Here is a 22008-nt window from a genome sequence, read left to right as displayed (position 1 = left end):
GAAGAGGAGAGACATTTCCCCGTCGCGGCTCTCCCAGTCTGGGACGCGCCGGTCGATCCCCAGGTAGTGCCTGTAATAAGATATTTGTTGGGCCGCACTGGGAAGGTGCCCGACGTGGACGATCTCATTAATTTCCCTCCGCCACCCCACTTTACAGACGGGAAAGCTGAGGCCAGAGAGGCAGAGTACCCTCTGGCCGCACAGCTGGTGAAGAGCCGAGGAGGGACTCGGGCCGGGACCCCTGCTCTTGTCCCGTGCTCGTCCCCTCTCTGCACCCGGTCCAGGCTGCCATGTCGGCCTCGCCGCCGCTTGGCCTCCGAGGTCCCACCCCTACACAGCCTCGCTCCCCGGGCACTCTGGATCTCCCCTCCCCCGACTCCCGGTTTCCTTGTCAAAACTTCCTGCCTTGGCGAGGGCCCGAGTTCCCACCCCCTTCCTGCCCCCCGCCCCTCCGCGCCCCTCCCAGCCCAGCGATCCACAACGTTCGGCCTCCCGGCCGCTCCCGCAGTCGGGCTAGGGCTCCACGCAGGGACCCCTGCCCTGTCCTCCTCTGGGCCCACCCGGGCGTTCCCCATCCTAGGCAAACGGAGAAATAAGGTCGCGAGGCAGGTGAGTGATGGCGCCGCCCTGGTCCCGCGACCACTCTGCCCTGGGGGACCTCTGGGTGGAGTGTGTGGGGGGAAAGAGAGACCTGAAGGGGATGGGGCAGTGGAGATGGGCCAAAGGGGATTGGGGGTTGCCATTCATAATAAAATTGCATGTAAATGACATGCAAATGAGGCCGCTTCCCAGCCCCTTGTACGGGACTTGGTGAGTCCAGGGGCAGCCACCACCCCACTGGCCCCCTCTGAGGGCTGGAGAGAGAAGCTGTTACCAGGCCCTCTTGGCTGAAGGATGCCTAGTGTTAAGAGCACCCACGTTGGAGTCAAGGCTGCCCAGGTTGGAATCTCGACTTGTCCCCTTACTAGCTGTAGGACCTGTGTCTTGGTTTCTCATTTCTAAAAGGGGAATGATAAGATACAGTGCCTGCCTTATGGGATTGTTGTGAGGTTTAGAGAGCAAAAACATGTCTCCTGCTTAGAACTGTGCCTGCTCTGTGTTTATTACCGGGTCCCTCCTCTCCCCACCAGGAGAAATGTTTGAGGATTATGGAGGGAAGGGACCCAGGCTTGCAGGTCCCTGGGGCTCACAGCTTTGCTGGTTTGGGGAGTAGGGAGTTGGCCAAAGATCTCAGGCATGTGGATCCTCAGAAAGCCCTGTGGGCTGGTGTGTGTGAGGGGGAGGAGGGTAGGGGGGTCCCAGAGGGGGCCGCATCTCCAGCCTCCAGTAGGGAACTTTTAGCTGTCCTGCTCTGGCCTTTTATGAGTGGCCTTTCCCGAGACTGGGCTGTGACCCTGGTCCCCGGGGATGGGAACAGCTTGTGCTGGCCCGAGTTTCCCAGGCTCCCAGGCTCAGCCAGACCTCGGTTCCAGGCAGGATTGGGCAAGGGGTCAGCTCTCAACCCTGGCCTTAAGCTGGGCCTGGGGGGGTCAGGGAGCTGTCTGAATCCCACTCCATACCAATCCATGCGATAGTCCCTGGGGTGGGCACATGGGGGCCAGGGTGTGGGACCGCTCTCCTCTCTTTAGCCATCTGTCCCCTGCTGCTGTCTCTCCCGTTTTTGCGGTTTCCTAAAGCCTACCCAGCAAACCTGCCATTGCAGTTGGGGCAACCCTCCCTGCCACCTAGGAGCTGGTTTGGCCAGGCTCCCCTCTGTCTTCCTGTCTTCACCGGGAGGTGAAGCTGAGGGTTGGCATCTGTTTCTCCACTACCCACTGCCCCCCCTTCCATTCCCTATCAGACTTTCCCAGAAGAGGAAACTAGCTCTCCAGGCAGCCCTGTCCACGGTTTGGAAACCTGGTCGCTGGGCTGCTGTCTGCCTCCCTGCCACCAACACACGTCGCTAGAGAGTCCTCCACCACAGTGCTCTGAACTTCTCCTTTGAGTAGCCTTGGAAGCCTTGAAAAAGACCCTTCCCAGGGTGCATGAGGGACCCTGGGGCCCATCCTAGCTCTGGGAACCGTGTTGGTACCAGTCTGGTCACCTAAACTATCAGAGAGAAGCTAGCAGGAGGAGCAAGAGGAGACAGGGAAGAAGAGAGAGAAAGACAGAGACAGAGATAAAGAGAATCAGAAATGTGGAAGCAGAGACCAACAGATGAAAAAAAACACAGGCAGAAATATTTGGAAAAACACAGCATATTTGGAAAAACAGAGCAGAGACTGAGAAAAAGAACAAGAAGGAGGTAGAGAAGGTAGAAACAGAAGGGGAGACAGAGTCCAAAGACCAAAGAGAAATCACAGGGAAAGAAGGACCTACAAGGGGCAGCCTTGTCTTTAGCGCTTGATGGACCTGGTCCACATACCCACCCTGCCCTTGACTGGCTGTGTGCCCTTGGGAAAATTACTTACCCTCTTTGGGATTTGTTTCTTGGGGGATTGCATGGCTTGTGGGACCTTAGTTCCCCAACGAGGGATTGAACCCTGTCCCTGGGCAGTGAAAGCGGGATTACTGCATCTACAAAACAGGCAGTATAATAGCACCTTCCTTCTAGGGTTACTGAGTGAATGAACAGAAAAGACCCAGCTCACCGTATAGGGGTGGTCGCCGGTGTCACAGCACCTACACATGGCAAGATCGAGGGCTCTAGCACCCAGGTGGGCTCTGGGCCATGGAGCCTTCTGAGTTCCTCTCCAGCCTGGGCCTCCCAGCCGGCCCCCACATAGCAGCATCTGCGCCCTGCTCTGTGCAGAAGGAGGTGTGTGGATAGACAGCGTGGGGTGGGCGTCGTCCCTGAGGGGAAGTGCAGGAGAAGGACACACCCCTCCTCTCCAGGTGACTCAGTGCCCTGGACTCCCATGCCCTCATCCCAGAGGAACTTGGAGGCCAGCCCTGAGGAATTCCTGCCCGCTGCCTTCAGGAGGGCAGGTCTGGAGCTGCCCTTCACTTTGTAATGTTGGGAAGTTCTTTCTGAACTCCACCTTCCATCGACTTACCAATGTTGGGTCTTAAAGGCCCTGGAAGGGAGGCCCTGGTGTCTGGTGAGCCAGGAGCAAGCCGCAGCCTCTCCCTCTCCCCCATTTCCCACCAAGTAAGGTCAGGCTTACCCAAGTCAAAAAGGATTTAGAGTTTATCAGTCCATCCACTCCACACAACACTCACTTAGCGCCCACTGGGTGCCGCACACCCTAGATGTGTGCCTGTAGGTGCTGGCCAGAGCTGGGGACTGGATGCTGAGGCAGGCAGAGAAGTGCCCTGACCCTACAGAGCTCATTCCAGTGGGGAAGACAGCCTTTAATAAGAATATAATGACCACGGGATGGGAGCCATGAGGGAACATTTGGGGGACAGCCCGGCCACTCTTAGAGCCTCAGACAGGAATGGAATTAGAGGCTGTCCCAGTCTGGCGGGGAAGCCAGCCTCACTCACAAGCTGGCAGCCACAGGATGGGGTCCCCATTACCTCATCAGGTCATCAGACTGCAGGGCTTCCGGAGGCTGTGAACTCCTGGCTTGACCTAGGTTAGTCCCACCTGGCCCCAGAGGAAGGACACTGGTCTCCCTGGCTGGAGTTTGAGGAGTGCTGGGCCCCTGGGGACTGGTCCATGTCCAGCTTGAAGCTGGCCTCAGGGAAGAATTGGGGAGCACCCCAGGGCTCCGGTGGGCCACAGTGGTGAATGTGCTAAGAGCCTGGAGGAAGGTCCCAGGAAAGGGAGGAACAGGGGAGGTGTGGAGTCACTGAGGTGGCTTCCTGGAGGAGGCTGGCCTGGAAGGAGGGGTAGGACCTGGATATTCCAGAGGCGGCCTGGGCAGAGGTGGCTGTGTGGTGAGAGACACGTCCAGTGCGATGGGAGCCCAGGAGCAGGGGCTGGCCACCTGGGCCCTGGGCGCCGTTTCCGAGGGTGCTGGGGAGCCACAGAGGCGTTAGAGAGAGGCAGTGGCCAGAGCGGAGGTGCACTTTCTGGGGTTATCTGGGGGTGGCGATGAGCAGGGGGAGCGACTCCCCTGCTCTGGGTCTGGGTCACCCCAGAGGTCACCTCCCCCCACCTCCACTGCTTTGTTCTTTAAAGCAGATTCGAATCCTGCTGCGCCTCTGCTGATCCGTTGGCCCTTGGGCAAGTCTTTCTACCAGAGAACCTCCCCGGTCTCTTCTGTGACCCGGGGGTGACAGTCACTACACCTATGGGTGATGGTGAGGGTCTGGATTGGCTCCAGCCTCCAGCAGGCATGTGGTGAATGCTTGGTGAATCAGAACTCCTGCAGTTTCTCTATTTCCTGATGAGTAAACAGGTCGGGCTGAGGACCCTCTAGCTTCTGTTTCCTGAGCCACAGAGAACACAAGAGCGGCCCCTCACCCCTGCTCCCTTCCCGCCCAGCCTTTGGAGCACGAGTGTGCAGGCTTCCTGTCCCTCCATCCGGCAGACATGCCTGGCGTGCCGGAGGCCTGGCTTGGCTGGATGTAGGAGGGGCTTTGTGCATGCGTGTACGAGTGTGCACACGGATGTTCTGAGTGGCACGTGGAGCAGAGCAGTCTAGGCTGCTGGCAGAGCTGGGTCAGAGGCATCGCTGCGTGGGGAGGGGATGGAAGTCTTTGGACTCGGATCTCTGTGCTGAGTGGGAAGGACCAAGCCATCCTGTCTCCAAGGCAAAGAGAGGTCAGGAAAGGGTACAGAGAACAGACAGACGTGGGGGAGATCCTGAAAGACAAGAGAGCTACAGGGCAAGGCAACCTTGGCACCATGCTAAGACATGAGGGCTCAGTGTGTGGATCGTGGCTGGCGTCAGCCTCCACTCCACACCTAAAGGCAGATTCCCTAGCGCAGTGAACATACTACACAACTGTACATGGTAGCTTTGATACAGAAAAGGAAGGAGAGAGGCAGAAAGAGACCAAGAAAGTGACGGAGAAAGAAAAAAACAACAGAAAGTTTCTGTTTCAGAAACGGAGAGTGGAGAAAGAAAAAAACAACAGAAAGTTTCTGTTTCAGAAATGGAGAGTTTCTGATGAAGAAAAGGCAAAAAGAAAGAGGCAGAGAGCCAGAACTTGGGGATTCTGTTCTTGCATGGTCCACTGAGCAGCCTGTGGCCTGAGGCTCTGTTCTAGGATGGTTGTTGGAACCAGCAGTTCCAACTCCCACTGAACTCTGGGAGATGCGGAGCTGTTCTCCCATTTTACAGATGAGGAAAAGGAGGCTCACAGGGCTCAAGTGATGTGCCTGAGGTTGTACAGCTTGTAAGTACTAGAAACTTTGGCCTCCAAGATGGGAAGGGGGAAGAGAGAGACAGAGAAGAGAGAAGGGGGGCTAGTGGAGCCAAGAAAAAGAGCTGGAGTGGGTGCTCAAGCTGAGAGCTGGGGCGGGGGGGAAACAGAACTCAGGCGTCCTGCCTCATCAACCGCTTTTGGCTTGAAGACGTACCTGGCGGGCAGCCCGTCATTCTGGGGGATAGGGTTCTCAGGGGAAGCGTGATCCCCTCCCCTCCCCACATCCTTTCTCTTTGTCAGCATCTAAGGCCCCATTCCCATTCCCGGATCATCCTAGGGGTTCTTCAGCAAAAAAAGATAAAAAAGAGAAACAGTTTTTCCTGGAATTGATGCTCAAAGAGTATGACAGTGCCAAGTGGAGTGGGGAAGGGGCCGCTCTGGGTGCAGGAGTACTGGGTCTAAGGATGCTCTAGCAAACAGTGGTTGTTCATTGAGCTTCTTTTGTAGTTCTCTTAGCTCTTTGTCTGTATTAACTCATTTATGGCTCTGCATGACAACCTGTGAAGAGAAGTACTATTACCCTCCCCGCTTTAGAGATGAGGGAGCTGAGAGCTGGGATTCGAACCCAGGTTTGAACAGGAGTGGCGGGGGCTGCAGAGTTCAGAGGGTATCTTTAGCTGCACCACCTCCCAGAGAAGAGCAGCTGGAAGGGAGCTGGTGGGGAAGTCCCTCCTGCTGTCTCACTTCCATCAGCCCCACTCTTGCTCTCTGCTTTCTATAGAAATGGACCATCTCCGGTCCACTAGGAGCTCCACTCCCCTCCCAGAGGCCCCAGACCCATTCCTCTCCTCCCAGCAGAGGCTGTAACACAGTGAGGGTGGAAGGGCTCCCCACCAGAGGGGATCAGGCGAAATAGAGGAGAAGGGGAGGACAAGCTGGGTTGGGCCCTGCGTGGGCCTGGAGGCTGAGAGGGCAGGGATGCTGGGGGGCCCTCGCAGGCGGGACTGGGGACTGGGAGGCCTGGCCAGGCGCCCAGCTGCTTTGCATCTCGAGGTGGAGGAGAGAGAAGTGTCAGCTCATTCTTGACTGTAAACACATCCTGGTTCCCACGCCTCTGATCGAGTTCTTGTGGCATCGCCCCCCCCCATCCCCTTCCCCTGTCCAGCCCCTGCCAGGCACCCCCTCACCATAATCAAGGCTATTAAAAAGAGATGCAAAGCCCCTGGGATTCCCGCCTGGGCTCGGGAGAGACTGGAACCGCAGGGGGAGGGCTCTGCTGGTCTGGGTTTGGATCCCAGCTCTGACATCGCTGTCCATGTGGCCTTGGGCAGGGGATGTACCCTGTCCTTCCCTATTTCCTCATCTGTAAAGTGAATAACAATAGCTACCACCATGGGCTGCATGCGTGATAAGTCGCTTCAGTTGTGTCTGACTCTTTGTGACCCCATGGACTATAGCCTCCCAGGCCCCTCTGTTCATGGGATTCTCCAGGCAATAATACTGGAGTGGGTTGCCATGCCCTCCTCACCACTGTGGGTTGACATAAGCTTTACCCGAGACGATCCATATAAACTGTTCAGCACACTGCTTGTGCCAACATGGTAAATGATACATGGGGTCACATTGTTATTCCAGTTGTGAGGAAAGGTGTGTGGGTCCCTCAGTCCAGAGGTGAAGTGGAGAAAGGGGGCTGGGGGTGTTATCTGTATGGGAAGAAGAACGGAGCCTACAGTGCAGGCCCTGGGGTCAGATGGGGAGCCGGTAGTTGTCTGATTTAAACCCCTTGAAGGGGCACATGGACCCCAGTGCCGCTGGGCTTGGAGGTGCTGGGGAGGGTGGGCCGGGGTCTCAGGTTCCCCAGCCCCTCAGGGACAAAGGCTCAGATGTAAACAAGCCTAAGGCGCCAGGTGGGGGCTCCTGGTCTGGCCTGTGTTCCCTCCTCAGGGGCTGAGGCTGGTGAGGCCAAACCCTGCTCCTCCCTGCCAGGATCCCCATCCCATCTCTCCTCTCCCTGCGGACCACCCACTGATCTCACCCACTCCATCCTGGCTTCCAGCCCCACCACTGACCAGATGGGGCCTCCTCTGCACTCCAGTCCTGCCCTGAGGCCCTTTGGGAAAAGGGAATCACCCCACCCCTCTAGCTAGTAGAGTCAACCCCCTAGGGTTAGGGTTAAGGCCCCCTCATGCTTCCCTGGTGGCTCAGTCGGTAAAGAATCCGCCTGCAATGCAGGAGAAGATCCCCTGGAAAAGGAAATGGCAACCCGCTCCAGTATTGTTGCCTGGAAATCCCATGGACAGAGGAGCCTGGTGGGCTATGGTCCATGGGGTCCCAAGAGTCAGACACGACTTAGCGACTAAACTGCCGCATGCTCCCCTGAACAGTTTGCTCTGGAAGTTGGTTAAGAGGAGGTGGCCAGTGGGAGGGGGCTGATGTATATGAAAGGAGGACTTTCTCTCTCTGGGAGGGCAGCCCCCACCCCACTCCACCTCCTGGGGCCTTCGTGCCGCAGGTCTTTTCCACCTCACTGCAGCCTTGAGCTCTGGGGATGGATCCAGGCCATGGGAAGCCTGGGGGTGGAGTGGGGCGTCCCTGAATGGCTGGAGATGAGGCTCACCCGGGAACAATGGTGATGACCCTCCATCCAGGCAGACTGGGCTCCAGTTGGAGGACGGGACCCCAGGCCAGGCTCCAGGAAGAGGGGAGTATGGACCAACTGCCGGGTGAACAGGGGAGATATGTGGAGGGTCCGGGGCCCTGTCCCTGGGTTTGCTGCCATGCATACTCGAGGGAGAAGTGGGGAGAAGATCAGCTGGGACCAGACAGAGGAGAGCTGGTGTAGTTTTGGAACCTTGGGAGAAGGAGCCAAATCTGTTGGGGAGGGAGCTGGGGGGCTGTGTGGGTGGGGGGCCAGACTGTGGGGTCACCTGAAGGAAACTCTTGACTGCGGCCTGGCTCTCTGAGGCCAGGCTGGGTCCCTCCCTCAGCCCCTCAGAGAGGGCTGGGAAGGAGGCTTCTGGACCTCCCCCAGCTCTCCCCATCCTACCTTCGGAGTTCAGGGTGGTGGGAGGATGGAGCCACCCCATGCTCAGCCCACGATCATTGCTCCCTGCTGCCCTCCCCGCCTGCACACCTTCTAGCTGGGCTCTATTTCCTGTCTTCAGGCTCCATATCCTGAGCACCGGGACCCCCAGGATCGTCTCTGGATGCCCCCTGGCCCTGGGGCCTGAGGACTGTGACACCCTGTCCCTGGCTCACCTGAGTTTCTCAGGCCCCAGGATGCCATAGAGCCCTGGTGAGTTACTTGGGGACTGAGGATGGCTGGGAAGAACACAGAGAGGACTAGAGGTGGGAGATCTGCCCCGGGGGAGCTGTGATGGGGCCCCTAACCAGAGACCTGGGAGGGCCTTACAGCTCTGCAAGACTGGAGGGTGTGGGTGGACATTTGTGGCAGGATGAGGAAACCTGGGGAGGAGAGGTGGGCCAGCCCTGTAGTTGAGAGAGTGGTGAGCAGACCACTGGAGGGTTTACTGGTGGGGCAGAATGCATGGTGGGGAGCATCCCTAGAAGCACTGCCTTGATGGGAGCTGAGAGCGGCTGCTGCTACGGACCCGGGAGTGTGTGGGTGGGGGGCCTGGGGTGGGGCTGGCGGCAGGCATTCCAGAGATACTCAGGGGGAAGGGGCCAGCTACCATGACCTTTCTCTCTTCCCGGGAAAATTATAAGCAGATGTGGGTGCTTCAGGGAGGTGTAGAGGAGGGAGCCAGGGCAAGTTTTAGGAACACTGAACAGAGAATCTGAAACCGGCGGCGGGGGTGGCTGCTCACGGGGCTCAGCTGCTCCTGAGCCCAGGAGCCTGAACAGACTCCTCTGAGGTCCTGAGCCGCTTCCCACCCACCGGGCGAGGCCAGACGTGGAGGAGGCGGGGAGGAGCCCATTTCCAGATGGCGGGTGGGTGGTCAGAGGGAGCTGGGGGGCTGCTTCTTAAGTCTGAGGTCGGGTTGGGGACCTCCTCTGTGACGTGCCGAGCGTTGGGTGCAGGGGTGTGCTAGCACGGCTTTTAACAACCGGCTCTGGTGGGGAGGGGTGCTGGCCCCGGTCTGTGGTGTTTGCCGATGTCCGTGGTGTAAATAATCCCCCCGTGCTTGGTTTCAAACTACTAACGTGACACCACTGATCAAGAAGCCGGGAAGAGAAGTCACCACTGGTTCTCAGGAGACAGTAGGAGCTGTGTCAGCGCAGCAGTGGTGGGAGGGGCCCTTTTCAGGGTCACTGGGACCCAGTCCTACTCCTCCCCAATAGGAAGCCCCCAGACTGGGTGGTGTTGGCCTCTGCCTGCCTACCTTCAGGGACAGGGAGCTCACCACTGCTGGTTCTGTCACAGAACTGCTTCAACTGTTGGAAAGTTCCTTCCCTAACTGAGCCCAGGCCGGCTTCTCTTATAACTTCCCTTCATCGACTCCTATTTCACTGAGTTGTGCTCAGTCGCTCAGTCGTGTCCAGCTCTTTGCGACCCCCTGGACCATAGCCTGCCAGGCTCCTCTGTCCATGGGGATTCTCCAGGCAAGAATACAGGAGTGCATTGCCGTGCCCTCCTCCAGGGGATCTTCCCAATCCAGGGATCGAACCCAGGTCTCCTGCATTACAGGCAGATTCTTTACTGTCTGAGCCCCCAGGGAACCTTGGCACAATACCCAGGTACCCTGGGTAGGGACTGGGCTGGGGGCTGGGCATTCACGCACAGGTCCCGGCTTCCAGAGGTCATGGTCAGGGAACAGGCACTGGAACAGCAGTCTGTGGGTGAATGGTGCTGGGGGTCCCTGAAAGAATGGGTGGGGGCTGTCTGCCAGTGGAAGTTGAGGAGCAGGGCAAGGAAAGAGGGGTGATACTTGGGCTAGACCTTGAAAGGTGAGTGCTCAAGGTGAAGAATGAGAGGAGGATGTCCAGACAGAGGAAACCATGCGAGAAAGACTCAGAAGCATGGCGGTGCTCCACCCGGTCAGGAGTAAGACCTGGAGCCCGGGGAGCAGGGCTCAGAGGGCCAGAGGCAGCAGCCTCATCTCCTCTGTCAGCCTGGCTCCGTCTCTGCAGAGACTTGCTCCTCCAGGTCTGTGGCCACAGTGCCCCTCACCTGCTCCGCACCTGGCCCCGTCACAGGCCCCTGCAATGTCACCACCCCTGCGGGCCCTCCTTCTCCTGGCCCTGGAGCTGGGGCTGGCTGCCACCCTCAACCCCAAGGACCCCAACACCTGCAGCTTCTGGGAAAGGTGAGAGAGGGCCCCTGCTGCACCCTGAGGGCGCCAAGCCCCCTGCCCCTTACTCTCCCCCCTGGGGCTCCTCCTTCCTCATCACCTCCCTCTCTCCAGCCTCACCTCCTTCCTATTTCTGCATCTATTACCTCTGCTCCCTCGATGGGATGCTCTGACTCTATCCCCATCTTGATCGTTTCATTCTCCATCTCAGCTCTGACCCTGTCCTCTCTTTATCCCAGTTCCTTGGTCCCTGTGTGAGGCTGGCTGCAGGACAAAGTACAGGGTAGGAGCTATTCACTGTGGGGCAAGCAGAGGGTCTCGCCCAGGGAGAGCAAAGGGGACGGGGCTGGGGAGCAAGGCCAGATTTGGCCGGACATGCTTCAACCCATCACCATCCTCTGGGCCCAGAAGTCAGTTCTAGCTCAATCTCCCCATATAGGGATAAGGAGGCCAGGTGGCAGGGGTGGAGAACGGAAGGCTGGAATGGCATATTCCCAGGAATATTCCAACTCGGGGAGGATCCCTCTAGAGTGAAGGACGACAGGATGGGGCTCCATCCTCAGCTTGGAGGGGCAAACCTAAATATTCCGCGCTGTGACCCAGCCCCCACACCCCTGTCCCTGGGTGCCGCCTCAGTCTCTCCCTGCCCTGGGCCCCGACCCTGATCCCTGTCTTACAGTTTCACCACGACGACCAAGGAGTCGCACTCCCGCCCCTTCAGCCTGCTCCCCTCGGAGCCCTGCGACCGGCCCTGGGAGAGCCCGCACAGCTGCCCCCGGCCCACGTGAGTACCCGGACCCCGCCGTGGGCGGGTGGGCTGCCAGAGTAGCTGCCTTGGCCCAGGCCCTGGGCCTCTGCACCCCCATCCTTCTCTCAGAACCTTCAGAATTCAGAGGGAGCATCTGGGCTCAAGGCGCGGTGTGTGGGGTGTGTATGTTTGGGTGTGCAGGTGTGGTGTGTGGTGTGGGTGTGCGGCTGTGTGGGGGGCAAAGAGAGAATGTTCTTTCTCTGCTCCCCCAGTGTAGAGTGTTGGGAGGTGCCCAAGGCCCTCCCAGGGCCAGCCTGTGGCCAGGCTGTGGGGTGGAAGCCGGGGCCTCTGCAGGGGAGACTGAGGGCCACCCCTGGGTCTCCCCCAGAGTTGTCTACCGGACCGTGTACCGCCAGGTGGTGAAGACGGAACACCGGCTGCGCCTGCGGTGCTGCCGGGGCTTCTATGAGAGCCACGGCGCCTGTGTCCGTGAGTGCTGGGGGGGCTGGGCAGCGGCAAGAGCCTGGGCCACCCAGTCCTTCCCCACCCCGACCGGGGGGGCTGCTCCTCCGCCCTCCGCCTCCCCGGCCCTGTCTGTCTCGAGGGACAAAGCTGCCACTTCAGACCTCTGTCTCTAGCTGACCCCACATCCCCCCCACTCCCTCTGTCCAAGTCCGTCAGCTGTCTCAGGCTCTGCATCTCTGTCTTGGGGCCGCCTGGGTCTCTTTGTCACTGTGTCCCCGGGCTCGGGGTCCACTTCTCTCTCTGACTCTGCCTGTCCCTATCTGTTTTGACTTGTCGCTGTCCAGTCTCTCCTGTCCCCTGTCCCCGGCACCCTGAAATCTCCAGAGTGGAGCCTGCTCGCTCTCTCTCCCCTTTCCTCAGCTTGGACCATCACCAACCCCCTGCAGAGACTCCTACCCAGCCTGGCCCCCTCCTCCCCCTCTGGACAGCATCCATATCTGGCTCCTGTGTGAGGAGGAGCCTCACCCCCACCCTCATTTCCCAACAAGCTGCTTTGAAAACTTCACAGAAAGCAGCTAGGGAGTCCAGAATCTCGTCTTGGCATGCTCCGACCTGAGTTGCTTACTCTCAGTCTTTCTGTGTCTGAGAGGCTGAAATGCTGCTTGGCAGGCTAACTCCAGGTCCCTGGTATGGGAGGAAGCTGGGGCTGGGCTTCAGAGGACAAAAGGTGGGTAGGGCAGGAATGGAAGCATCGGCTCACTCCCAACCCCATCTCTGCCCCAGCGCTCTGTGCTCAGGAGTGTGTCCATGGCCGCTGTGTGGCACCCAATCGGTGCCAATGTGTGCAAGACTGGCGGGGTGACGACTGCTCCAGCGGTGAGTGGCTGGTGGCTGCAGGGCGGGTCCTTCTGTGCCTCCAGGGAGGCACACCCTCCCTACCGGGCACAGATGCTGAGGACCCCGGGCAACCACCCAGCAGAGTCCCACTGCAGCCAGCTGCCTCTTCTGGGGGTGTGGTGCAGGGGATGGGCCAAAGCCAGGCATGGGGGCATGTGTGGGGGCCAGGAGAGAAAGACAGGAACTAACTGGAGCTGGGGAGGGGCAAGACCCCGGTGACCCCCTTCCACCCTCTCATCCCCCAGCTTGCGCCCCAGGAGTGTGGGGGCCGAAGTGTGACCAGCCCTGCAACTGCGGCAACGGCAGCTCCTGTGACCTCAAGAGTGGGGCATGCTCCTGTCCCTCTGGCCTGCAGCCCCCGCACTGCCTTCAGCCCTGCTCCACTGGCCGCTATGGCCCTGCCTGCCAGTTCAGCTGCCAGTGCCACGGGGCACCCTGTAGCCCCGAGACCGGAGCCTGCCTCTGCCCCCCAGAGAGAACTGGGCCCAGGTATGTAACGGGAGGAACACACACTAACGGGGTGGCAGACACAGGATGCACGGGCATATATGGGGATACCAGGGGACTCAGGATCCTCAATTTGGGGGTGGAACCAAGAGGCCGAGATCCTGGTCCCAGCTTTGCTGTTCCCTGGTGGAGCAACCTTGACTACATTACTGTCTCTTCACGAGTTTGTTTTCTATGAAATGGGGGCAGTATTGTCCATCTCAAAGGGTTGCTGTGAAGATAACATGAGCCAGAGTGTGTGTAAAAGTATGTCCCCAAGTGGGGCTGAGACAGTCACAGAGAACCTATTGCAAGGCAGGGTGCAGGGGCGGCTGGGGAGTCACAGGAGGGAGACCATCCATCTAGTTGGAGATCAAAGATCCAGCTTCATGGAGGAGCTCCAGAGTTGAGCCCTTGGGATGAGCCCCCAGAGAGAGACCAGCATGCGCAAAGGTGGAATGGAGAGCATGGGGACAGCAGACAGACCACCCATGGCTCTTCACTCTGTCCCACTTGAGGGGGCTGTGTGTCCCTGCCATTTCCAGTCCTGGAAGCTTTTGATCCCTGCCCTACCCAGCAGGGAAGGGGGATGAGACACCGCGGGGCCGGGTGGGTGTGGCTCACTGAACCCTGGGAGGCAAAGGGGGAATTCCGTAGGTGCCGCTTGTTTACAGACTGACCTCACCCCCTCTGCCCGGCAGCTGCGAGGTGTCCTGTTCGCCCCGGAGTGCTGGCTTCTCCTGCCCCAGCGCTCCTCCTTGCCAAAACGGGGGAGTCTTCCAGGCCTCCCAGGATTCCTGCAGCTGCCCACCTGGCTGGACGGTATGAATGGTGGGGCCTGTGGGTATGAATTCTGTGGGTGGTTCTCGCCAGGGCTTCAGAGGGGGATGTGTGTGAGGAGGGTAGGCTGTGGGGGCCCTGGAGAGGTTTGAGTTTTTGGGGGTATAGGGTATTGGTGGGTCCTCCGGCGATGGGGAGGGGGCTGGGCTCCTGGGGGTCTGTTGACCTCTCACCCCCCACAGGGCACCATCTGCTCCCTGCCCTGCCCCGAGGGCTTCCATGGACCCAACTGCTCCCAGGAATGTCGCTGTCACAACGGAGGCCTCTGCGACCGATTCACCGGGCAGTGTCGCTGTGCTCCGGGATACACGGGGGACCGGTGAGTGGTGGGAGCCCGGGCGTGAGTGAGGGGTGCGGGTGCGTCTGGGGATGGCGTCTGCCAGGCTCACTCCCCCGAGGCGCCCAGGTGCCGCGAGGAGTGCCCCGTGGGCCGCTTTGGGCAGGACTGCGCTGAGACGTGCGACTGCGCCCCGGGCGCCCGCTGCTTCCCGGCCAACGGCGCGTGTCTGTGCGAACACGGCTTCACCGGGGACCGCTGCGCCGAGCGCCTCTGCCCCGACGGCCTCTACGGCCTCAGCTGCCAGGAGCCCTGCACCTGCGACCCGGAACACAGCCTCAGGTAGGCCGTGGGACGCTGCGGTCAAGGGGTCAGGAGGCCAGTGGGAGAGGCCTTCAGTGCTGAAGCCACAGGAGTTACGAAAAGCACCGGGGGCATATCCTGGGCGGGGGGGGGACACAGATGTGGCAGAGGGGACCGGGCGGGGCATCGGGGACAGAGGTGTGGGGGACCGCCCTCGGAACGGCGCGGAGCCTCCCTGATTACCCCCTCCACCCCGCGATGCTCGGCTCCCACCACGCGGAGGTGGAGGTGGGGGTGGGGCGGGGGGAGGTCGGCTGCGGACGCCGGCTCAGACCGCCTCGCGCCCGCGCCTCCGCCCGCAGCTGCCACCCGATGAGCGGGGAGTGCTCGTGCCTGCCGGGCTGGGCCGGCCTCCACTGCAACGAGAGCTGCCCGGAGGACACACACGGGCCGGGCTGCCAGGAGCACTGCCTCTGCCTTCACGGCGGCGTCTGCCAGCCCGACAGCGGCCTCTGCCGGTGCGCGCCCGGCTACACGGTGAGGCGAGCCCCGCCGCGAGGGAGGTGCGGAAGAGGCCCAGGGAGTCCGCCCGCCCGTCTCAAGAGTGCGCCCACCCACCCCCCACTTTCAGGGACCGCACTGCGCCAGCCTCTGCCCCCCTGACACCTACGGAGTCAACTGCTCCGCACGCTGTTCCTGCGAAAATGCCATCGCCTGCTCGCCCATCGACGGCGCCTGCGTCTGCAAGGAAGGTACTGGGTTGGGGTCTCCTGGAAGGGCGATTTGGGGGCGGGGTCCTGGGACGAAGGGAGAGTCCAAGCGCAGGGGCCGGCCAAGGGTAGGGGAGAGGCTGCAGGGTATGGGCAGAATCACTGGGCAGCAGCTGGACGGCGGGAAAGTAGCCAGGCTACTTCCTTCCTGGAATATCCACTTTGCTTTTGTTTCAACCACAAAAATCCCAATTGTCCTTAAAGGCCCAGGCCAGAGGCATCTCTTCGCTGAACATTCCTCATCCTCAGTCATACAGAATCACAGAATGCCGGCGCCAGGAGATCTACCAGCGGTGGCCCGTGGGCAGTCTTTAGGGCTGGGTTCTGATACACGTGTTTTGTTTGACTAGCTCTCCATCATATTTAACAAACGTCTCAGTCTCCAGTCCCCACTCCTCCCTATTGTCTTACCCATGACCTGGAGAACACATTTAGTTATTTAATGGGGCCTCTGTAAGCATTTGGGTTTGCTGCCAACCCCCTTCTTTTGGCAGAAGAGGCAACCAAGACCCAGAAGGGGGTGGTGCATCCCCGACGGTCATTCAGCCTTCTGTCCGACATCTCCTACGGGCGTGAGCACCCCATCCCCCGCCCCGTGCTGGTAGCTCAGAGTCTGACACAGTCGTTGCCCAGCATGTGCTTGCTCAGGAGGGCAGCTGGGTCCCCATGCCTACCTACAAGCCCCTCTTCCAGGTTGGCAGCGTGGTAACTGCTCTGTGCCCTGCCCGCCGGGAACCTGGGGCTTCGGTTGCAACGCCAGCTGCCAGTGTGCCCATGAGGCAGCCTGCAGCCCCCAGACTGGAGCCTGTACCTGTACCCCTGGGTGGCATGGGGCCCACTGCCAGCTCCCCTGCCCGGTAAGTGTGCAACCGCCTGCCTGCCTGGGTGGAGGGGAGGGCACCACATCCCCCGGCTTACTGGCCGGTCCTACCCTCCGTCCGTCTCTAAGAAGGGGCAGTTTGGTGAAGGCTGTGCCAGTCGCTGTGACTGTGAGCATGCTGACGGCTGCGATCCTGTTCACGGACACTGCCAGTGCCAGGCTGGGTGGACAGGTGAGCCTCATGGTGGGCGGGCCCCAGGCTTACCGTGGGGTGGGGGGAATGTATCCCACAGGACATGTGTGCAGAGAATCGTTATGGATGAGGAGAGGGGACACAGGCCAGGCTCATCCTACCCCTCTCACAGGTACCCGCTGCCACCAGCCCTGCCCTGAGGGCTTCTGGGGAGCCAACTGTAGCAACACCTGTACCTGCAAGAACGGGGGCACCTGCATCCCCAAGAACGGCAATTGCATTTGTGCACCCGGATTCCGAGGCCCCTCCTGCCAGAAATGTGAGGCTCTCTCCCCTCCCCCTGCCTTTCAGTCCAGTGTCAGATGCCAGAAGCCCCCACTCTAGCCCCCTTGGTCTCCTGTGCTGACTCCAGTCTATGGGCTGGTTACCACAGCCGGAAGGAGGCAGGGAGAGGGTGGAGTCAAGGGCTGACTGAGGGTTGGCCCCTGCTCCCAGTCACCACGAGCCCCTTTCCCCCAGCCTGTCAGCCTGGCCGCTATGGCAAACGCTGTGTGCCCTGCAAGTGTGCCAACCATTCCTCCTGCCACCCTTCGAATGGGACCTGCTACTGCCTGGCTGGCTGGACCGGCCCTGACTGCTCTCAACGTACGTGGCGGCCTGTGTGTCTGAGTGCCGAGGGGATGGGCTGAGGACCGAGAGCTTTCCATTCCCCTGAGCCTGGGTATAAAAGCCTCTGGACCCACCTTTATCCAGCCATTGATATAAACACAATAAGCAAATATTTATTGGGCATCACCTACATGCTGGGTATTGTTCTAGATGCTCAGGATGCAGCAATGAACAGGTCAGGGAAAAAAAGTTCCCTGCCCTTCTGCATGGGAAAAATGGGAAAACCATAAGCTCAGTTTTGGACTTTTTTTTTTTTGCATCACCAATTTATTTTTTGTTTATTTATAATGGCCTCTTTCCCACATAAACATATGAAGAACATCATGGAAAAGATTAGTCCAAAAAACTGAATAAAGCAAATTTTGAAAAGGGAAAATGAGAAGCAGTTACCATGAAAAAGACAGGCAGGGTAGAGGGAAGTGATTTTGGAGATGACTTTTTCCATAGAATTCGATAACTACTATTAGATTATCTGCTAGTATCATATACACAAAAATTATGCCTTGAATAGTGTGAGCATTTACTTCTCTCTTATATTAAAAAAAAAAAAGTCCAGAGCTAAGCGATGTAGGGTAGTTTGGAAGCTTTTGGTTGTCTGACCCTGATCACATTATTTTGAAAGGCTGTTAGACAGGCAAGTGCAGAGGTTAGGCAGGCAGCTGGGCACGTGGGTCTGAAAATCAGGCTAGAGACACGGCTACAGATAAGCATTTGTGAGTCATCAGTGTGTAGATACCGTTCTAAGCTTTGGTGTCTCTGGGGAGACCAAAGCTGACTGGAAGGCTTCAGCGATGCTGGGGACTGAGAATTCACCCAGGAGACGCTGATCCTGACTGCCAGACAGGCTCCAACCTTGTCTCCCGCAGCATGCCCTTTGGGACACTGGGGAGCCAACTGTGCCCAGCTCTGCCAGTGTCGCCATGGTGGGACCTGCCACCCCCAGGATGGGAGTTGTTTCTGTCCCCCGGGCTGGACCGGACATCTCTGCTTGGAAGGTACCAATAGAAGGGCAACTCCATGCCCCGACTGCCAGCCCTAGCCCGAGGAGGGGACTGCCATTCCCTTGCCCCTCTGATCTCCTCTTCCACTTTCTCCCAGGCTGTTCTCCAGGGATGTTTGGTGCCAACTGCTCCCAACCATGCCAGTGCGGTCCTGGAGAGAGGTGCCACCCGGAGACTGGGGCCTGTGTGTGTCCTCCAGGGCACAGTGGTGCCCCCTGCAGGATTGGTGAGTTCTCATCTAGCCCCTGCCTCTGCACGGTCCCCAGGGAACCAGGACATAGGTACCTGTCCAGGTCTCTGCTAGGTGGTACTCTTGTATCACCCTACCTTCCTGCTGGGGCCTCTCCCACCCATGCATCATCCCAAGCTCACCAACAGGGCCAAGACACTGTCCTCAGCAACCACTCCATCCCACATAGGGAGCCAGGAGCCGTTCACCATGATGCCCACCTCTCCAGTGGCCTATAACTCGCTCGGGGCAGTGGTTGGCATCGCAGTGCTGGGATCCCTGGTGGTGGCCCTGGTGGCGCTGTTCATTGGCTACCGTCACTGGCAGAAAGGCAAGGAGCACCGGCACCTGGCCGTGGCCTACAGCAGCGGGCGACTGGACGGCTCTGAGTATGTCATGCCAGGTGAGCCGGCCCGGGGGCGGGGCTCATGGGCGTGGCTGACTCTTCGGCACAGGGCAGATGGGATGCGGGGCTTCTGCATCCCTCCCTGGACCTAGGAGATGGGAAGCGGGGTCAGAGAGGCCGATTACGGATCTCCTGGGATGAACGGCTGTCTTGGGCCCAGGCCTGTGTCTGACCCGGCAGGCCACCCCGCACCCGTGTCTGTTGTGCAGATGTCCCCCCGAGCTACAGTCACTACTACTCCAACCCCAGCTACCACACCCTGTCACAGTGCTCGCCGAACCCCCCGCCCGCTAAGAAGGTCAGTGCCAGGGTGGGCGTGCACCGCGGGCGCCCGGTGGGTGCAGCTCCGGGTCTCCGGAGAGCTCCAGCTCTGCGTGCTCCCCTCCCTGTCCCACCCTCCCCTGCCAGGTTCCAGGCAGTCAGCTCTTTGCCAGCCTCCAGGCCTCTGAGCGACCAGGTGGAGCCCACGGACTTGATAACCATGCCACGCTACCTGCAGACTGGAAGCACCGCCGGGAGCCCCCGCCAGGGCCTCTGGACAGAGGTAGAAGCCTGAGGGCCAAGGCCTCTGGTGAGGGTGGCTGCGTGCAGCCCAGCATCCGGCTCCATCTGAGCGCGCATGTCTGTGGAAGGGGTTCCGGGCAGTTCTAGAGGAGGGGACCCTGGGGTGCGGACCAGGGGCCTGATTGCGGGTTGCTTTCTCCTGGTTAGGTAGCAGCCACCTGGACCGAAGCTACAGCTGTAGCTACAGCAACACTAATGGCCCCGGCCCATTCTACAGTAAAGGTGAGCGCATGCCGGCGGGGCTGGGAGGGGGCTGCCCTGGGGTTTACGAGCCAGTGCCTCCACTGAGCCTGACTTCTTTCCCCCATCTTTAGGACCCATCTCTGAAGAGGGGCTGGGGGCCAGCATGGCTTCCCTGAGCAGTGAAAACCCCTATGCCACCATCCGGGACCTGCCCAGCCTGCTAGGGAACCCCCGGGAGAGCAGCTACGTGGAGATGAAAGGCCCTTCCTCAGGGTCTCCCCCCAGGCAGCTTCCTCAGCTCCCGGACAGCCAGAGACGGCGACACCCCCAGCCACAGAGAGACAGTGGTACCTATGAGCAGCCCAGCCCTCTGGTCCATGGTGAGCCCTCCTTTTCCACTGGAGCAGACAGAACAGGGACAAGGGATCTGGGAAGAGAGAAGGGACAGGGGACAAGAATGTGGAGGTGGCAGGAAGTGGTAGCAAGAACAAGGTCTTTGGGGTCATTTGTTGTTTAGTCGCTAAGTTGTATGCGACTCTTTGCAAGCCTGTGGACTGTAGCCACCAGGCTCCTCTGTCCATGGGATTTCCCAGGGAAGAATACTGGAGTGGGTTGCCATTTCCTTCTCCAGGGGATCTTCCCCACCCAGGGATCGAACCCACATCTCCTGCGTTGGCAGATAGATTCTTTACCACTGAGCTATCAGGAAAGCCTTCTTTGGGGTTTAGACTTAAGCTTAAACCAAGGGTGGTGTTTGGGAAGTCATACTGCCTCTTAGAGTCTGTAGGTGGCGGTACCCACCTCACAGTGCTAAGGATTTGAAATGGTGGTTTTACAGCACCTGAGCTGTAAACTTGATACCCAGAAAAGCTGGGAACAAGGCAGGTGACAGAGTGTCTTCCTATTTTGTGAGGTGGGCAGGTTGAGGTGGCCTCCCCCACTGGCAGCTAAGGAGCTGCACAAAGTGGCGGATAGCCAGGCACTATTCATCTGGCTTTGGGCAGAAGACGCTGGAGAGGGGAGGAGAGTGGTGGGAAGGGGAGGAGTCACCTCCCTCCCTCTGTCGGCTCCCCTCTCTGTCCCCAGACCGAGACTCTGAGGGGTCCCAGCCCCCACTGCCACCGGGCCTGCCTCCTGGACACTATGACTCTCCCAAGAACAGCCACATCCCTGTACACTACGACTTGCCTCCGGTTCGGCATCCCCCCTCACCCCCAGTTCGGCGCCAGGACCGCTGAGGAGCCGAGATGGTGTGCAGAAGTCAGCATACCTGTTCTTTGCTGCTCAAGGCTGAGGACAGAGCCCACTGTACCCTGCCAGGAGCAGGGAGGGGACTGGCCGGCCGTGAACATGAACATGTTTAATAGAAGATGTGAATGGAGAGGAGATGGGAGCCTGGCTCCCAGGTTCTGTCATGGGAACACAGTCAGCAAGAAGTCTGTGTTCCTGTTCCCCAACCCAGTGCTTCCCAAGGCCCCTCGGGCCCTGTGTACATAAACTGGTGGGTTCAATGTTGCTGGATAACTGATTTCAAATCAATGTAAAAAATGTATATTGGGTAAATTTTCTGTGTACTCCTAGCCTAGGCTCTGTGCGTGTGTGTTTGTGTGTGGGGGGGTGTGTGTGTGTAGGGGGGTGTGTTTGTATGTGTGTGTGTGTGGTTTCAGAGGGGTACCAGGCACTGATCCTGACTTGGGGCACTCACTGTAATGGAGAGGCAGCCCAAACCCAGTTAAATCTAGAAATAGCCTGACTGGCATCCCTGCATTCATCTGGTCCTCCCTCCAATCAACTGCTCAAAACACAAGCTGATTAGGTTACCTCTGCCTGAAAGTCTCCATTGGTGGCCCATTGCTCTTGGGCTACAGTCAAAATTGTCCAAGGCTTTAAAGGCTTTGCTGGCCTGGCCTGTCTGTCTCTTCAGCCTTACTCTGAACTGTGTTCCCTGTCTCTCTGCTTCAGTTACACTGGCCTCTGTGTCCTTCTCTCAGCCACACGGCTTCCTATGACAGGGACTTAGCACATCTGGAATGCTCTTCCTCCCCCACTCACCTGTTACCTCCTGCTTGTACTCCACATCCCGTTTTCTCTTTCATGGCACTGATGACAGATGTATTTATGCACCAGATGCCTGCAAAAGGCCAACAGGGTGCCAGGCACCTCTCTAATGTGTTGGTTTTTAATGTGATTATTTGATTCTTCTCTGCCTTCCCCACCAGACTGTAAGTTCCCCGAAAGCAGGAATCCCGTGTTTATGTTCAACATTGGTTCCCCTTGGCACATAGTAGGCACTCAATAAATGTTCCCCCAAAGGCTGAGTGGCTGAGTGAGTTAAAGGTACCAATGGTAAATACTGGCACATGCTAAGATAGATGGGCAAATTGCTGCTCTGAGAGCTACAAGCCTGGGCAGGTCGAAGCCTTTCCCAAAGGGTAGACTCTCTACAGGGGAACAGCACAAAGGCTCAAAGGTGGGAAGGTCTGGGAGTGGGGGTGGGGGAGGGGGATGGAATGGAGTGGGCAGGAGAGCAGAGGGGACAGGGAGAGGGTATACTCAGACGGGGGCCCAGCAGGGGCTAGGCTACCTGAGGACTTTGAATCCAACTTTCTAGGAAGCGTGACCCGCCTCGTTAACTCAGTCGATCAACTTAAGTCCCCAGATCTC

The 22008-nt window shown here is 59.0% G+C and overlaps 1 protein-coding gene across 9 annotated transcripts; it reads left to right on the top strand.

Annotated features, from left to right (window-relative positions):
• Positions 1–43: 43 nt before the first annotated feature.
• On the top strand, positions 44–21656 carry PEAR1 (platelet endothelial aggregation receptor 1). Of its 9 annotated transcripts, none has more exons than XM_043453390.1 (25): positions 44–63; positions 8406–8536; positions 10399–10508; positions 11173–11277; positions 11630–11730; positions 12490–12582; positions 12849–13092; positions 13791–13911; positions 14112–14248; positions 14336–14548; positions 14872–15046; positions 15141–15261; positions 15484–15579; positions 15973–16136; positions 16229–16331; positions 16465–16611; positions 16812–16937; positions 17828–17956; positions 18060–18188; positions 18382–18594; positions 18807–18895; positions 19006–19168; positions 19309–19383; positions 19476–19724; positions 20431–21656. In XM_043453390.1, the coding sequence occupies exons 3-25, from the start codon at positions 10408–10410 to the stop codon at positions 20580–20582; spliced, it is 3246 nt and encodes a 1081-aa protein (XP_043309325.1). In that variant the 5' UTR covers positions 44–63; positions 8406–8536; positions 10399–10407; the 3' UTR covers positions 20583–21656. The 9 variants fall into 9 exon arrangements, with proteins under 9 accessions (XP_043309325.1, XP_043309326.1, XP_043309295.1 ...); XM_043453391.1 differs by lacking the exon at positions 44–63 and adding an exon at positions 457–609 and having other exon boundaries at positions 19006–19141; XM_043453360.1 differs by lacking the exon at positions 44–63 and adding an exon at positions 457–609.
• The last annotated feature ends 352 nt before the right edge of the window (positions 21657–22008 follow it).

Source organism: Cervus canadensis, chromosome 2 (assembly GCF_019320065.1).
Source record: "Cervus canadensis isolate Bull #8, Minnesota chromosome 2, ASM1932006v1, whole genome shotgun sequence".
NCBI classification, from domain to species: Eukaryota; Metazoa; Chordata; class Mammalia; order Artiodactyla; family Cervidae; genus Cervus; species Cervus canadensis.
This window is presented reverse-complemented; position numbering and strand designations above follow the sequence as displayed.

Bases quoted from the DNA above. Each gene is read 5' to 3' on its own strand.
- PEAR1 (XM_043453390.1), top strand. From the start codon at position 10,408: ATGTCACCACCCCTGCGGGCCCTCCTTCTCCTGGCCCTGGAGCTGGGG. The intron at 17,957-18,059 runs GTACCAATAGAA...ACTTTCTCCCAG, and splicing joins CGGACATCTCTGCTTGGAAG to GCTGTTCTCCAGGGATGTTT. The intron at 19,725-20,430 runs GTGAGCCCTCCT...CTCTGTCCCCAG, and splicing joins GCCCAGCCCTCTGGTCCATG to ACCGAGACTCTGAGGGGTCC.